General features: G+C 36.7%; 1 protein-coding gene across 1 annotated transcript; it reads left to right on the plus strand.

Annotated features, from left to right (window-relative positions):
• Positions 1-4,106: 4,106 nt before the first annotated feature.
• On the plus strand, positions 4,107-12,361 carry LOC116257995 (heat shock protein 90-6, mitochondrial). Its single transcript, XM_031635050.2, has 20 exons — positions 4,107-4,273; positions 5,123-5,356; positions 5,554-5,627; positions 5,909-6,034; positions 6,131-6,224; positions 6,348-6,431; positions 8,119-8,262; positions 8,369-8,482; positions 8,764-8,823; positions 8,922-8,996; positions 9,177-9,281; positions 9,370-9,510; positions 9,621-9,713; positions 9,806-9,883; positions 10,105-10,359; positions 10,766-10,868; positions 10,954-11,128; positions 11,598-11,703; positions 11,788-11,877; positions 12,072-12,361. The coding sequence occupies exons 1-20, from the start codon at positions 4,175-4,177 to the stop codon at positions 12,252-12,254; spliced, it is 2,433 nt and encodes an 810-aa protein (XP_031490910.1). The 5' UTR covers positions 4,107-4,174; the 3' UTR covers positions 12,255-12,361.
• Positions 12,362-18,412: the final 6,051 nt, after the last annotated feature.

Consider the following 18,412-nt stretch of genomic DNA (forward strand, 5'->3'; position numbering starts at 1 on the left):
TTGTCGGTACACTTTTTCCCATAAATAATTATGACGGAGCCTGTCAGGCCGACCGCATCAGCATGCCGCACCAAGAACGATCCGGTTAAGCGCGGTGTCAACGTACCATGGTCCAACCCCGGATATCTAAGATCCAAATACTGATATCAAGTGGAGAACCAACACCAAACATATTCATATAATATATGTGATTTTTTTTTGGTTTCTGTTTCAAGTTTGAATGGATAAACCTTCTGACCTCTTAATGGAGATCTTCAACCCAGAGGATTTCACATTATATATATATATATATATATATATGCCTAAATTTTGTGAAAGAATTTGAACTAAGTTAGTATCATAAACAATGCTAAAATATCTACCTTTAAATTATATTATAGTACTTTCCGATTTTCGACCTTCATACAAGAAGTAAGAGATTTTTTTTTTCCTCTCTTTCCCCCTACACACAAACACACATTCATATGGTGTCACTACTTGCAAAAATTATAGATCTTGTTTATCTTTTATAACCAAGTATAGCTAAAAACTGATAAGTTCAAAAGAAAAGAAACTGGAGAAACCTATTTTAAACTCTTGTAAGAGAAATACTGAAACCTACATGTCCACAACTCCAATTATTTTTATTAGGTAAAAAAGAAACCTCTTAGTCGGCTAAAATGCACTCATTGTTCGCCTTTACAGCCAGATGAACAAAAGGGAATGAAAGGAATGGATACTAACTTGTGTTATTATTGTCGAACAACTCTTAAGTAGCAGAGCTATTTGAACCTCCTAGTCGGCTAAAATGAATCACAACTCTATTATATTGTTTTATAAATGTATCTCATTTTTTAGATTATATATATGAAACAGTTACAATGTGTTATTATTGTCAAACAACTTTAAATAGGATGACCATGTGGTTGGGCCCCACATGTGTCTACATGGCATCCAAGGGGCCGAAACAAAAAGAGTTAAGAGTGGGCTTAAAAAAAGTTACATATAAATTTTAAAATGTTTTACTTGTTATTATATTTCGACCATTGTTAAAATTTTAAAACTTTAATTCAACCCTCCTTATCAAATATTCTACCCTCTTCAAGGTGGACAAGCCCGGGGTCTAACACCCAACAAGCTGTTGTAGGTGAGCTAACATGGTCGTGTCATAGTGTTTGGTATGGCTAGGTGTCGTGTCCTCACCCAGCCATGTGTTCATCATGACATGCATTTGCATTCAGCAGGTGTGTTCATTTAGGTGTGTGTATCCATTGTAGTACATAAAATTAGAATTAGACCTGGGCAACGAGCCGGGTACCCATCGGGTACTCGGTACTCGGCCCGGTCAGGTTCAGGTCCGGACCGAGAAAACTGCCCAGCGGGCCGGGCCTGGGCCTCATGTGCGGCCCGGGTCGGTCGAACTAGGCCCGATCCGGCCCGTTTAAAATAAAAAATAAAAAATTTTTAAATTTTTTAAAATTTAATAATATATATTTATTATTAAAAATATATTTTATATTACTAATAATTTATTTTATAATTAAAAAATATTTTTTATTACCAAAGGGGCCTGAACCCGAGCTATGGGGTCGGGCCTGGGCTGGGTTTTGGACCCGACCTGGGCCGGGATTTACGGGCCTGGAATTCATGCATGTGAATGTTTTGTAGGTATTCATCATAATCATGCATGTCATCTCTTGTTCGTATAATGGCAAGGTTATACACACCCAATACATCATGTCATATATTGTAGATCCCATGCATTTCACATCATTCTTATGCATACAGGTACGTCTAGATCAGTTAGAGTTCTTCAGTTTATTGTGATGGGTAGTTATGTAATTTTATGTGTTCCTTATCCTTGTTGTTGTTAACTTAAACATGAGGAGATTGGGTTTTTATTCTATAATTTTTAGTTTAGACGTAATCTAGGTTTAATCCTCCTCTAATGCACTCGTATTTAACTACGTAGCATTTCCTAATTTATGTAAAAACAATCATTTATGCAGTTTTAAGACGCATGAATTCATGGGCAAATGACTATAGTTGATTTTCGTGGTCTATAAAATAAGTCCGGTTCTCTAAATTGTTAACTCTAAAACGGCATATTTCTCTCTAATTTTGACACTTCTAACCCTCCATTTTTAGGCAAAGTACGTCGTCCCGTCATTAAGAGTCCAGTATGCGCGAGTAGGGGCATTTTGGTCGTTCCACACACTCATATCGTGAGTGCTTAGTTTATATTAGATGTGTTTTTATATTTTTAGTCTTTTTTATATTTGGTATAGTTAAGCTAATAAATATGTTAGGGTAGGGAGGAGTAGCAAACAATAGCGGAGCTACTGTGTGACTGGCATGAGTTATATTGTGATTAAGTTGTACCTACGTTCAGTTAGGTCCAACCGCATGTAGTGTTCGCACCAGACCTGAGTTAGTGTCATGCAATCACTCATTCTCTTAAGTGAGAGATTGGTTGGTGTCCCTCGATCAAAATTTCCTGGCTCTGTGCGACTGGTGATAGATAATGGAAACCCTCATGGTTTGAATGAAACCAAAGTTTCAAGATTAGTGTTCTCTTGTGTTTCCTTGATTGCTTGATTGAGCGAATGAAATGCCAATCCATCTTAATAACTTATTCTTTTGTGAACATTCATTCGCTTGGTTAATAAAAGTATCTTTTTAATATTTGTGTGGATGCCAAAACTTTATTACAAATTGAGAAGTATTCAATATGAAATTCATTAGTAACAAAGATGAAGTTGTCCAAACATAGGTAAAAAAACGCATTTAAAGAGACTATGCAGATAAAGATAGTGAATTGATCATTTACGGGACATAAATAGAATGCCTATGGCATGCTATAAGAATCACATCAAATTGCCTTACTGTATTATAATTTATTTAGGGAACATTCATGCTATTTTTCTCAAGCTGAAAGATTGAAACCCACAAATGACAAAGTGGAACCCCCCAAAAAGAAACCCTACTAAAACCAAAAACTCAAATTCAAACCAATAAATAGACAAATTAAATCTTCAAACAAAAGAAGAAGAAGAAGAGAGAGAGAGAGAGAGAGAAGGAGGTATTGGGCTCAAGTCAGTGGTAGAATAAATGTCTTGCTAGTGAAAAAAAACTTTTTTAATCCATTAAGCCAAAAAAAAAAATTTATTGTGGCTCAACTCAATATAAAATAATTGTGTTGCTATTGAATGCAAAAATCATCTTTATTTACTTAAAAAAAAAAATCAAGATACTGATTTTGGAACTTCCTTTTTTGTTATTAATTTATGTACTTGTCTAAATAAGAACATGTTATACGTTAGGACTCCTAACAAGGGACAATATAACGTGGAGTGAAATCGATCAAAATGTCTCCGATAAGTAAATGAAAGACTCTTAACCTATAAGGGTAAAAGACGAAATTAGGAAAACTTTTGTAATGTAAAATTACCATAATACCCTTACTTGGGGGCGGGGGGCTGGGCCATGGGTGAGTTGAGGATTTTTTTTTATATTAAAAATATCAATTTTTTTAGTTTAGCCCGACTGATCGATCCTCGTCGCTCTTCTTAGCTCGACTTTGGCCCGACCCTCAAATCGCCCTTGCCCAACCATAAAAAAAAATTTTGGCTCCGCCCCTAATCTTACTTTAGTTTTTTTAAAAAATACTCATAAAAACTTATTTTTATTTTTTTTGCTGTTCATGTCAAAATTTAAATTTAGAAAGTGAAAACTTGGTTTTGTCAATGAAGCTTCAAAATTAATTAAAAAAATTAGAGGGTGACTTGTGTGTTATGGTGAAAGAAGCTCTTCCTTGGTAACATGCAAGGAAAAAACCAAAGTTTTTAGTTTTTCTTTTTAGATGTCATTCAAACGCACCTCATGTGTTTTTGCAATATACACCATCGTTGAGTGTGTTTTTGTAAATTTTCATATTTTCTCCTCTATTCTCTTCACTCGCGTCGGCTTCCCGTGGTGGCGGGAGGGAAGGGCACAGCCCGACGGATTTACCTGTAATACCCTTACTGGTATCCGCAAAGACGGAGAAAAGCCGGGGTAATTTCGTCTTATGAAACTCTGAGGCTTCCGAAACTCTAGAGACTTCCATTCCATAAGCCCCTGTTAAAACCCTAGGAGTACTCCTCTCCTCGCTGTGCTCCGACTGAGGAAGTGAGACTGAAGGGTGGAGGTCAGAATGTACAGGGCTTCCAGGCGCTCCATCTCCGCTGCTCTGCGCTCCAGCGCTCAGCTTCGGAGCTCTGTTGTTCCCTCCGTCGACGCCACTCGGCAATCTGTAATCACATACCGTCTCTGTTTGCTTCTCTTCCATTTTTCTTTTTAATCTTCTGTTTTTTGGTTGGACGATCGTGAACTTGGACTTCCTGTTCGTGGCGATGGTTATAGTGATTTCCAGTTCATTCTTCTTGAATTGTTCTGAGCTCCACTAATCAGTTTCATGCTACGACTTAAATATTGTGGTTTTCTTTTCTTTTTAAATACGGACGAGAAATGGTGAAGCCGTACGAATTGATACCTCCAGATATTTTTGAACATGATCGATGTTTCGGGGTTCTTTGTACGTAATTGTTTTTTTTGTTATTTGAAAAACAATCTGGTTTTCATTTTTTGGGTTCAATTGGCGGTAAATTTGGCGGGCTTTTATTGATAGGGATCAAGCGTGAGCAAGGCAATCTTCGCTTGACTAGGAAACGGCGTTCTTTGTATAACCTAACTTGATGTTTTTTTCGTGAAGGATGAAATTGAGTTTGGTCTTATGTTGCAATTACACGATTAGTGTCATCAAAGTTCCTTCTTTTGCTCGAAACTTTATCCTCCAATTAGTCTACGATTGCGTACTTCTGAACTCATTAGTTTTTTGCCTCCTGCTGTTTCAAGTGTAACAGGTCGGTCATTCGTTAGATTTTTTTTTTCGATAGAATACTAGAATATGAAGTACTGCGGCACCCCACAAGCTAGCTTACTCCCTGTTCTGGGCTTCTTTTTTCTTCATTTTTACATGGTTAAATGCTATGGTGTCAACACGGACGAGCTTGTTTTGTTTACCATCTGCTTATGAATATTTTTGGATTTTGTCTGAGATGTGCTTATGAATATTTTTGGTGTTTGGACGTTGCTTGTGTAGGTATTGGGGCAAGAAGATGCACAAAAGAGGTCCCCATCGAGGTGGTATTCTTCGTTAAATGGTGTTAGTGGTGATCGGGTTAACTGCAGTCGGAGAACTGTCTTTGCGCTACCTGTTTCTGCTTCTACATTAGGCGCAAGAAATGGTTATCTTGGTCGCACCCGACATGAAGCAACTGCAGTGTCGATTGATGGTTCAGAACTACCAGTTGAAAAATTTGAATACCAAGCTGAGGTATGTCTCTTAAATCAAAACATGTTTCTGTCCATTTTTATATTCGTGAGTGCCAAAAAGTTTTTGATGGAAACTAGTCGACTAGCAGTGTGCTTTTCTGATATAAAATATTTGTGGGGTTTTGAATTTGATCTACCGTCAAGATTTTGTTCTGGACATCACTTTCTTCTCCTGATTCTTCGTATTTTATGCTGCAGGTTAGCCGCCTTATGGACCTGATTGTTCATAGCTTGTACAGCAACAAGGAAGTCTTCCTACGAGAGCTGATCAGGTGTTTGCTTATTTGCTTTTTAGTTCTCTGAGTTTTTGCGTTATTTGTAAATTTGTTCCACCTGCAATGATAAGAAAATCTTTATTGGATATTGTGTGGACATCTGATCAGTAGCAGCTCCTTGTGATGCTGTTTCATTTTCACATTGTATCACTGTTTCCACAAAAACACATACTTAGTTTTCTGCTTGGTTGATGTGTTACCTTTTTAATTGTGTGGTTATCTATTGAGGTCGCTGCATCTGTTGACTCATATATGCGGTGATCGTTCTCTTCTTTCAGTAATGCTAGTGATGCACTGGATAAGCTGCGATTTCTGAGTGTGACAGCGCCAGAACTACTCAAAGAAGCTGTTGACTTGGATATCCGCATCCAGTCAGACAAAGATAATGGGATAATCACGATCACGTAAGCCTCTCTATGTATCTTGCATTTCGTTAGAACCCACTTATGGTTTAATTGGGTGTTGGTAACTTACGGACATACTTTATGTTGTCCGTGCAGGGATTCTGGAATTGGTATGTCTAGAGAAGAGTTAGTTGAATGTCTTGGAACTATTGCACAAAGTGGAACGGCAAAGTTCTTACAGGCTTTAAAGGTATGGAAGGCTTATTAGAATGAATTTTCTTCTCTTATTATCTTTGATCCATTTTAATACTTGCCTTGAGTAGTTATGGTTTTCATTGTTCAGTTTTCATAATTTATCTTCATCATTCTGCAGGATAGCAAGGAAGCTGGTGCGGACAACAACTTAATTGGACAGTTTGGTGTTGGGTTCTATTCTGCATTTCTCGTGTCAGATAAGGTGCCACAGAAGTTCGTTTGTGTACTTATGCATGGCAATCATTTGTTTGCTTTATGTTTTCAAAATTTTGGGCACTCCAGACCTTGTTGACCATTTCTTTTGTGAAACTTCCATCTCCAGAACTAGAAGCATTCTTTTTCTAAGCTTTGCCCAAGATTGTGTTTAAAAATTTTGAAGCAAAAGTTCTTCTGGAAATCAGTATTTGGGGAAGGGGTCAAAACCATGAGCTGTTTGAGGTCGTTTATGGTACAAAATTGAAAACTTAACCCTCTTCATATTCAAGATAATAGAAAAAGTTCCCTTTTGTTTGTCTTCAGTGGTTGTATCCTTTAGGAAAAAAGTAAATATCTGCTGTGATTGGTAGCTGGCAGGCAGGGTCAAAGTCCACATGTCCCATGCTTTTATGCTCTAAATGACTGTGTTTCTTGGGAGCAACAGTTCCTCTGACAAGGATGTTGTCTTAGTGTTGGGAAATCTCTTTCTTGGATCCAGTTCAAGCCATATGAGATTTTTTAAATAAGTTTTCTCATGTAGAAAATCAAATTTTTAGTATCCGGAGTCCTGGCCAAACTTCAGGCCCCTGTTCTTCTCTTCATCATGTGTTGGATTGGAACAAGAAAAGAAAGAAAATAGTTATTTTTTCTGGTTGATTTCCATTTAGTCATGGGTCAAAGTGTTCTACTTTTTCTTCTGTTTAATCTTAGGTTAAATTGTTCTACCTTTTTTCTGTCATTTGTAGCACAAAGAGATAAAATTATGTTTGGTACTGATTAATTTGAGACCAACTTCCATATAGTCTTAGGATAGTTGCATTTTTTACAATTAATCAACATGTCGTGCTGATAGATGCATTTTTTTCGGTGTTCATAGCAGATTTTACTGTGGAGAAGTGGCAGAGCCAGAAATTTAATTTAGGAGGACAATGATAAGCTAGAGTAAAAAAAATGCCATATATATATAATTACATCTTTTTATGCTTAGGTGTTCATATTTTATTGAAAATGCTTGAGAATATCACAAGATTTACTTCTCTTAAGGTTTTCTTATAATGAGTTTCATAGAAATATCTTCTTTTCAATTGTCTTTAAACTTAGTTTTGATAATCTGATGCTTTTAATTTGAGCAACTGGAGAAGGTGAATTTTTTCAAGTTCTTATTAAAGTCAAATAGAATTACAGAAAGGAAATATGTTGACAAAGATAAATAGTTATCGTATATAAATTATTTTTGAGTTCAGTTTTCTCATGTTAAAGAAATTTGACCCATATAACTAATAAAAAGAATGAAAGTAGGTATTTAAGTAAGATTTTTTGATAAAAGTTGGTCTTGAATGGAGACCTGTATGTGGAAAATTCAATGATGTTTCTTTTAATGCAAAGCAAAATACATGTAAATCTTTTATTTATTCTATTTTCAGATATTGAAGTCGTTTTTTCAAAGAGAAGAGAAGATACATTATTTAAAAGATTAAGGGACAATTTCAAAAATGAAGCAGGAACTCTTTTTACCAGATATTCTGTAAACAAAAATTTTCTTATTGAAGCTCAAAATTTGGGGAGGCCACTTGCCACCCTCAACTAAACATGGTTCCTTCACTGTCCAGGAGCTTGCCTTTATGGGTTTACTTATGAATGTATTTTTCAACTTTCGTAATCAATTCTAAAAATGTAGACTTACCTGTCTGCAGGTGGTTGTATCAACAAAAAGTCCAAAATCTGACAAGCAGTATGTTTGGGAAGGAGAGGCTGGTAAAAGCTCCTTCACCATTCGAGAAGAGACAGATCCTGAAAAGCTTATCCCACGGGGCACTCGTCTTACACTTTATCTGAAGGTATTAGTTATTGCAGTCATTTCTTTGACAAATTATATATGGCCTCTTTGATTCATTCTGCTGCTGAATGGTGCTGATGATGCCATCTGGTGAAATCTTCTGGCAGGCAGATGCTAAGGATTTTGCTCATCCTGAAAGGATTCAGAAGCTCGTGAAAAATTACTCACAATTTGTTTCATTTCCAATATACACCTGGCAGGAGAAGGGATATACAAAAGAGGTACGTGCTAATCTCATTTACTAAGAATTGATGCATTGATTGACGTGGTTCAATCTCTTCCAACCATTTATTGAAAGTTGAGCATGAACAAATACAATAGTAAATAAGAACTGGTCTTGAGATAATAAATGGAGGCTTAAGGTCATCTGTCAACCTTGTTGGTCTACATAATTGGCTGTAAGTTTGGCTTAGCTGTTTGTTCATAGTGCCAACAAAGTCTTCTCCCACAATAGTTTTCATTTTCCAAACGGAGACGTTTATTCAAGCTTATATCTTGGCAGGTCGAGGTTGATGAGGATCCAGCTGATGCAGAAAAGGACGGGGAAGCTGACAAGGCAGAGGTGACTTGTTAGTAGTTGTACATATTATTGGATTGTGGCTTCCTTACTAATTGTGGATAACCATTTATATTTGCTTGGGTGTGTATTTCTGCTTGCAGAAAAAGAAGAAGACTAAGACTGTAGTTGAGAGATATTGGGATTGGGAATTGACTAATGAGACCCAACCTATATGGGTAGGATTTTTTCCTTTATGACCTGTTTATCTAGTTGCGCTTTTATAATGGGCTTTGGAGGTGCATGGGAATTGGTTCCTAAGGAAGTTCAAGGTTAACATTAGCGTCAGTCATTGAATATCACAAGCAGCTGTCTTTTGAATGTTTGAAATGATTTCTTTCTACTGTTTTTTAATGCAGTTACGGAATCCTAAAGATGTAGCCACAGAGGAATATAATGAGTTCTACAAGAAAACTTTTAATGAATATTTGGATCCACTAGCTTCATCTCACTTTACAACAGAGGTATCACTTTCATCTGTTTGGCCTTTCTGAATAGTGCTTGTAGTATTTATATTTTCTTAACTTCTCATGCCGGTTTCACTGTTTGTAGGGTGAAGTTGAATTTAGATCGATTCTTTTTGTGCCTGCAATTGCCCCTTCACGTCGAGATGACATACTTAATCAAAAAACGAAGAACATTAGACTCTATGTCAAACGTGTCTTTATATCGGATGACTTTGATGGAGAGCTGGTATGTAATTCAGAATGTCATTCAGCCTAAATTTTTTCTTCTTTTTGGAGTTATACAGAATATTGCTTTATGGAACTGCTTCTTAAATGTTCCCATGTTTTGTTTGCTAGTTCCCAAGGTATCTGAGCTTTGTCAAAGGTGTTGTAGACTCAAATGATCTTCCTCTCAATGTCTCTAGAGAAATTCTTCAGGAGAGTCGTATTGTAAGCTTTCTTGCTTTTTTTGTTTCTTTTTTCCTTTGCCAGCATCATATTCTTGATAATTGTATCTTATGTTTTTCCATGTTTTGATTCAGGTTCGAATAATGAAAAAGAGGCTAGTAAGGAAAACATTTGATATGATCTTGGGCATTTCTCAGAGTGAGAACAGAGACGTATGTCATATTTCTAGTTAAAATCCTTTATATTTTCATGTTTTGTCTGAGGACACGTGTTTAGCTTTTGCATCTAAAGTTCAACGTGTTGGTAAATGAGAATCTGAGATTATCCTTCAAGTTATGTTGACTTCTCATTTCCATGAAGTGTATGTCTCTAATTTAATTAACATCTTATTTGATGTCACTAAATTTTTGCCTGCTCTTCTATTCTGCTGCAGGACTATGATAAGTTCTGGGAGAATTTTGGTAAGAACCTAAAATTGGGCTGTATTGAGGATCATCCAAATCACAAACGCATTGCACCACTTCTTAGATTTTTCTCATCTCAAAGTGAGGCGGAACTTATCAGTCTGGATGAGTATGTTGAAAACATGAAGGCAGATCAAAAGGATATATATTACATTGCTGCAGACAGTGTTGCAAGTGCAAGAAACACACCTTTTCTGGAGAAGCTTCTTGCTAAGGACTTTGAGGTGAATCTTGTTTCTCATCTCAATTGAAAAAAAAAACTTCAAAATATTTAAACCTAACTTATGTATAAGGTATTTTATTGTGCAGAAAGCATGCTTTAGGACATGTACTTGGCTTTGGTCTGCTTATTGCATTTATCGATTAGTTTTATCTTTACCGAGGAGCAGAAATGGTTGCATTCAGGACCTTCTTATTGTAACGTCTTAAGGAATGTAGGATAATAGCAAATAAATCACTATCGGTTGCTGATAAGTTCATGTATTGAGGATCCCCCTAGATTCTAACTTTTGGAAAAAAATATTTGTTCTTTCATGCTTCTGGAGAACAATGTTTTCTGTTGTTTGTGCTCCATTGTATAAAATTTATGTGTCTACCTTTAATCTGATAACTTGTTGGCTAATTCTGTAGGTTCTGTTTTTGGTTGACCCCATTGACGAAGTTGCCATCCAAAGCCTCAAAAGCTATAAGGAGAAGAACTTTGTAGATATCAGCAAAGAGGACCTTGATTTGGGTAAAGCATTGTCGTATTTTCATCTGACTCATGTTCTATTTCCTATCTTTACCTCGATTTCTTCATTTTTTTTGCACTATGGCAGGTGATAAGAATGAAGAGAAAGAGAAAGAAATGAAGGAGGAGTTTGGCAAAACTTGTGATTGGATTAAAAAGCAGCTGGGTGAGAAGGTTGCAAGTGTACAAATCTCTAACCGGCTAAGCACCTCCCCCTGTGTTCTTGTTTCTGGAAAGTTTGGCTGGTCTGCTAACATGGAGAGGTAATTTTTTTTCAATGTGCAAGATTGAGTTTTCGAAATTGTTACCTACTCCACTTTTGCCTTGAGAGCATGCCATGTCCAAGATAGATGTAGTTCCAGTTCTTAAAGTCATGTTATGGATGGCAATCTATTTTTTAAGTTTCTTAGGAATTTAGTACACATTAACATCTGGAATTTTACGCATTGGTTATTAATGTTCTAAGTCTTGATATACTTGTCTGAGGTTATCAGTCAATTTGTGGTCCTATTTTTGCTAAAGTCACGAATATCTAAAGGAGATTCAAATGCCTCAGGTAAAGCCACAAGATGGTACGATTACACCTTAATGTTTGGTGATCTTGCATAAGAGAAAGTGAACTATAATCCTTCTTCAGTTTACCTTATATTATGGATTAAAGAAAGCTTACCAGCGGATTGTATTCAAGAGTTGCAGTTTGATATTACTGATATGTGTGCAATATCTCTGCAGATTGATGAAGGCACAAACTCTAGGGGATACTTCTAGCTTGGAGTTTATGCGCAGCAGGAGAGTTTTTGAGATAAATCCCGAGCATCAGATCATCAAAGATTTGAATGTAAGCCAGAAGATTTCAGTCCTTTGATATAACTCAGCTTCCTTGATATCCGTGACATATTCCTTTCATATCCTGGTGGTATAGGTTGCTTGTAGAAGCTCCCCAGACAATCCGGAAGCTCTAAGAGCAATAGATCTTTTATACGACGCTGCTCTCGTGTCTAGTGGATTCACGGTGAGTTGTTTGTCCTCCAGTTTTCGCAGTTATGTCTTCTTTTGTTTTCCATGTTTGCTTTGTGAACACGAGCAGGCAATGCCGTTGTGAATTTTCTGAGCACAGGTCTCTTTTCTTTGAAAGAAACTTTCTTCTTTCTTTTTAGTAGACGTATTGCTGATTGCTTGTTTTCCGTATGTCGAATGTATCTACAGCCGGAGAACCCAGCGGAGCTAGGGTCGAAAATATATGACATGATGAGCATGGCACTGTCTGGCAAATGGACGGGTTCAAGTGCTGAGGTTCAGCAGCCGCTGGATCATTCTCAGAGGTTAGAGAACCCAGAAACCGTCGAGGCCGAGGTAGTAGAGCCAGAACGAGCTGGTGGTCACAAGTGAGGAACAGATTGGTTGTTGTCTTTTTGAGAGAGAGAGTTTATTGTAGAAACATTTACATAGCAATGATCTGATCATGGGCCAGGTCACATAATTTAAGAAATTTTCTATATCGGAGCTTTATCTAGGCGGTGTGGCAACGAGGCATTGAATTTGAAGAAGCAACTCCCGATTCGATGTTTGAAGTTCAATACTAAATGAGTTCTGGGTAACCGAAGAGGATCTGAAATTCGGTACAGTTCAGAGCGGGTGTAGCCTGTAGGTGTAGGCGGTAGAGCGTTCTGGTGAAAGTACCTCACCTGCGAAGAGGAGAGATTTAATAACCTATGATTTGGATGCTTTTCTTCTGCTTTTTAAACAGGCAACGTGATTTGACATTTTTTTGATAGGTGATAGGTCAAGTAACAATACTTTTATGGACGAAAGGAAATGGAAGTACGAGTTTCATAGAGTAGCATTGTCAAGGTTCTGAGAATTTTTAATTCAGAGTGTGTGGATTTTCTAGAGGTTACTTTCTGCTTAATATTGAAGAGGAAATTGAAAAAACCATGTTGGAGAAGAAACATTGACAAAAAAAAGAAAAAAGAAAAAAAACTTTGCAAAATTGCACCTGATAAATGATCATATAATGGTTGCATCCCTACGTCATTCATTTTTTTTTTCTTTTAGCCCCCGGATAACGTTTATCCCCATTACCTCCTGGAAGTTGCCTTTTTAAGGTAGACCATGATTGAACTGAGGCTAGGTAAGAAACAACCGATCCTTTTTCACAATCACCTGTTTTAAAATGTAACTATATCGCCTCGTTCTTCATCTTTATAGGTTTGCTTTTAATGCTTCATGGTCATGTTCTTCGCCACACTTCAAATTGTATGTTAGGTGACTTTTCATCTTTATAGAGTACATGGTTTGCTTTTGATGCTTCATAGTCATGTTCTTTGCCACACTTCAAATTGTATGTTAGGTGACTTTTTATTTGACGCACAAAGAATTGATGTTTCAAAAATTCAAAACGAAAACTTGCCACCTATCGGCCCTCACTCCAATGGTTGCCCAACCACCTCGGGAGACGGCGTTGAAACAGATAACTTTAAGACAACTAAGAAAAAAAAACAGGTGAGAGCAGTTGAGAAGATGATGAAATTAGCCGATGTATTCAGTTCAAGAAATTTAACATATAATTAAGAAGTTGGGTTGGATTTGGATTTAACAAATCATATCCATTTGTATTTATACTTGGATTTAGCCTTAAATCCACTGGACCAATTGGATGATGAGCAACGATATGACCCATTAATTGTTTTTAGGTGTTTAATGTCCATAAGTTTTGAAATTCAACTATTAGCATATTATAATGCAGTTTCGATTCAGTTATACATTTAAAAATCAGATCTGGATCGGATTTGAATTGCAAATTTAAAAGTCAGATGTGGTACAGACTTTCCTTTATTAGCATTAAAATTTGAACTTGAAAATACAAACATCTGACAAGTCAGGTATGCTGAAGGAATCCAATCTCTAGACATTCATAGCCCAAATAGGCCTAGTATATTGCATCTAAAAACTTAGTCTTGAAAAAAAAAACATTTTTTTTATGAAATATTTTCTTGACCTAGCAGTCTGATGAGAAACATTGAAACATGAGCTTTTTCCTTTTCTTTCCCATGTTGGGTCACAACTTATGAAATTGTCTTCTTGTGACCCCATGTGGGTGGGCAGGTCATAACATGTTTGAAACAATCCATAGCTCAAAGAAAACAGCTCTTCTCACAGAGGATTTGGTAGTCCTATTCCATCAGCAGAAGAAAAAAAAACACCATCTCTAATAATTCTGCTTGGATTTTATCTATGCAGTCTTTGTCTTGTATGAGCAAGAGTTCAGCTCATCTGGACAGCGAGTTTGGTCAGGAAGTTGGATTTGAAGACATTCAAGAAATTCAAAATCTTCAAGATCTTGTTCTTTATGATGATGCCAACAAGTTGTCCTTTTCAGATCCCTTTCCGAGGTCCAATTATGCACTGAACCAGCTTGGTTTCAAATGAAACAAATCAATTTTGAGTAAGTTTGAAGCTACCTCCCAAATACTGAGCTCAAATATCAGGGCAGATTACATGGGGGGAATATTTTCAATCTTATTTGCAAATGAAGCAAACATAATCTATAAAATTTCATTTTTTTTAATATGAAATCATCTTCCATATTAACTACTTAGATCTTGCAGCAGAACTCTGGTGATACTGCTTAGTAACATTGCCGTATTGGCGAGTATCGGTTTCAGAAAATGGAGAAGCTTTTACGATTTGAATCGGACAATTAATCCCGTATCTATCTTTCCTCCGATAAGATAAGAATAAATTTTTTTTATTTTTATATTTTTTTAAAATAAAAGTTTGTTGTAAACTTTCTTGTTAATCACCTAAGAGTATCGCCAACATGCTTGATTTTCAGGTAAGCGAGATGGTCAATCCTATCGCCCGAAGCGAAGCCAGAAGGTCCCTTCCATTCTCCTTGCCTCCTAGGTCCTGAGCTACGTCGGTGATAGAACGAGACACTCTTCAACTGATGTCGTGCCTTATCGTTTTAAGACACAGGAGCATAACGCTCACAGGAATCAAACTAGAGACATGAGTTTTAAAAAGCTTGTAACCCCACATATCATCAAGTTGAAAAAGATGACCAATTCAATGCATTTTTCTCTAAAAGAAAGAAAAAAAAAAAGTCTACTTGGTGGAGCTTAAAAATGCTAAGGGGCCTTTTGGCAGCAAGAAAGAATATGAAATATGGTGTAAGTGTTTTATGAATTTGTTTTAATGATTGGAAAAATTTCATGAAATAACATAACCTCATTTTTGGGGCAAATTTATAAAACACAGACTTGCTGTCAATCAACCCATCATTATTTTCGCATGTGTAACTTTGAGTAAGAGATAATGCTGTTAAACCACCCGCTGTTGGCCCAAATGAGTCCTTGGGTATCGGCCCAGCCTGATCAGGTCCGATAAGGGCTCTGGCTAGCTCGACACCCAAAACCTAAGCACGACGCAACACCCAAAACACGAGTCCAGGCCTGACTCGGTTAGAATTTAAAAAAATATATATTTTTAAAATAAAATAATATATAAAATTATTCATAATAAAATATTATAATTATATTAAATAAATATCTTATCAAACGGAACCGACGTTAGCCAGGGCCCACCCGGGTCGGCCCATGACTTATAAGGTCAATTGGGTTTTTTTTTTTCATTTTTTTCTTCTTTTTTTTTCTAACACGAGCACAAGCCCAAATCAAGTTGGGTACCATGTACCTATCGAGTACCCAACCAGATGCCAAAGCTTAGGTCACCCAATAAAAGAATTGCTTAATCCTTTCTCTCTCTCTCTATATATATATATATATACCATTAAAAATGTGATTTATATAATGATTTAGGCTCTGATATAGGCCACTAGTTTCATCGTAAGATTGTAGATATTTTAGTGAGGCGATAATAGAAAATTGCATGGCGGCCCGATTTGCAACAAGTTTTGACCTTTCACATTTATGGCTCTCCATTTACGCTAACCGGCCCTTAAAAACGGGGTCAGACAAGCAAACGTAGCTGTTGTCTCTCTTTCAAAGAAGAAAAAATTGTAGAAAGTAAGAGAGAGAAAGAGAGCACAAGGACATAATGACATATGGTAGGGATGTGCTTTCAAATTTGAATCAGATATCCCTGTCACCTTTACCAGACTATTCGGATATTCTTTAATCCAACTTTTGAATTTGAATATACAAAATGCAGAACTATATAATTAATAGATTTGGATATCGAATATCCATCGAATACCCCAAAAGAAAAAAAAATGGTACATTGATTTCTGATCTCATTTCAGATAAGAAGTTAATTTTCTTGGAGTGCAACTACACGAATTCAAACACCGGATTATATTCAACGGGTTGACATTCCCTAACAGGCGGGCATGTATCCTTTAAGATACGAGTGTTTAATCCAAGAAAATTGATACGTGGTTTTCTCTTTAACATGCTTTGGTTACATGTTCGGATGGCCTAAAATGACTTATGTGCCCCTAAAACTACAGTTGGTTTGAATCTGAGTTAGCTTAGATCGCTAAAAAACCTGGCCACTAGTCAAGGTTGGCCTGACTCACTCTCCACTCGCCGCCGACTCGTCATGACTTGTCCTATTCAGGTTATTTTAATAGTCGACCAAGTCGACTAGTCAACTCGCTGATAACGATGACCCGATCATATGCTGATCCGAGTCCGAGTTCATGAGTTTGTCAACTACACCTAAAACTCAAAGTGTTTAACTCGAAACTTCAGGAATCAGACATCCAGTTCTCAGCAGCTGTAAAAATCGAGTTCTGAATAGAATCGGCATGGCTGTCGGTTCAGTTTAATCTGTCGTGAATGGGTTGAAAATATTGAAGAGACGTCAGTGATTCAGTCCTGCCGTCACTAATTATTATCGGCGGTTTTTGTCATGAAGAACGATGGATAAGTTTATGACGATGTCTTACTATGATGAAACGTGATAATTGAGCTTTTCGTTTTCTCTCTCTCCCATTCTTTATTTGTTTTGTCTTCTTCTTTTTCTTCTTTGCAGTTTCTGCTAACATCAAGTGTAAGTATTTTTTTTATCATTTTAATCTCTCTCTCTCTCTCTCTCTCTCTCTCTCTCTATATATATATATATATATATATATATATAAAAGTATTCTTTTGTATAATCTAACCACATGGATATGATCTTAATAATGTTTTAGTGAGAATCATATACTAAGTCAATCATTTTTTTGAGTTTAACATGTTTTTCTAGTATTAAAAAAATAAATGGCTCTCATGATACCAAATTTTTGACGGTAGAAAAATAAGTATTCTTCTTAAAAAAAACTTTGAATTAGTATTTGCAAACATAACAAAAATGTATATATTTTGTTTACATTCAATTTTGTTTTTAATCATGTATTAGGAAATATAATTATTGGAAGAAAACAAAACCAGAGTTCTTTCTAATGATCTTCATTTCTATCTATTCATATCTACAGGTTTAATTATTAGTTTATATATAACAATGACTATCTAGAGTCACCCAATCATTTAATCAATACCGTTCATTTAAAGCATATTGATGGTCGAGAGAAAAAAAAAAGTATGAATAGCCGACCTTTTGTGGGCTCTCAAGGAACATAACGTAGCTGGTTAGGTTAGGAGTTTATGTAAAGACATGTCTCTAATTCGATTATCATGAGCACTATGCTCTTGTGTCTTAAAGTGATATGACACAACATATAAGTTGAAGGGTGGACCGTTCTGCTGACATCGATGTAGCTCATGACTCCTAGAGAATGGGGGGGCCTTCGGGCTTCGTTTCGGCAATGGGATGATCCTCTCGTTCACCCAAAATGGGCTCCCACCAACCTGACGTTCTTGGGGCGGGATGGGTGACCCAGATCCATTTGCTCAGCCTGACAATAAATAAAATGTCAAACCAAGATGGGTTTCCCAACCTGGCTCCGTCCAACTAAGCCAATTCGATGCCTTGAGAACCCGGCTCAATTGTTAGTGGAAGTTGACATTTCATGGGTTAAATACACACTTTTCATTCTTGTAAAACTAGGGCTGCACAATGAGCCGGGCTCTCGACTTGAACTGGTTCGAAAAAACTTGACTCGTGCTCGATTCGTTTATAAACGAGCCGAGATAAAGCTTACAAAATACTCGAATTGATAAATGAGTCAAGTTGGAGTGGTTCACGAACTCACTCCACTCGACTTGCAAACCATGATTTTTTTTTTGTGATGATGGAAAAAACTATGATTAAATAACCAAAGGAAAGTTGGCAATGTTTTTAGAAATGAAAAGTTGCATGGCATTTCAACTTCTCCTTTTTGGCGTCCTTCTCACTTTGAAATATTGAGTGAACAAGTTTGTGATTTTGAAAAGCAGAAAACCAGACAGTCAAAGTTCATGGTTTCACAGCCAAACGGGCCCCAACGAGCGAACCGTACAATGTGACTCGTTGACAAGAACCGGAAAATCCGATACGTCGCGAAGGAACCGTGACAGGGACGCATGAGTAATTAGTGGAAGAGTTTGAGGGTATAAGGATCTTTTGGCTCAAACCCCAAATACACAGCCAGAGGAAAAAAGACG

Source organism: Nymphaea colorata, chromosome 7 (genome assembly GCF_008831285.2).
Source record: "Nymphaea colorata isolate Beijing-Zhang1983 chromosome 7, ASM883128v2, whole genome shotgun sequence".
In the NCBI taxonomy this organism is placed as follows: Eukaryota; Viridiplantae; Streptophyta; class Magnoliopsida; order Nymphaeales; family Nymphaeaceae; genus Nymphaea; species Nymphaea colorata.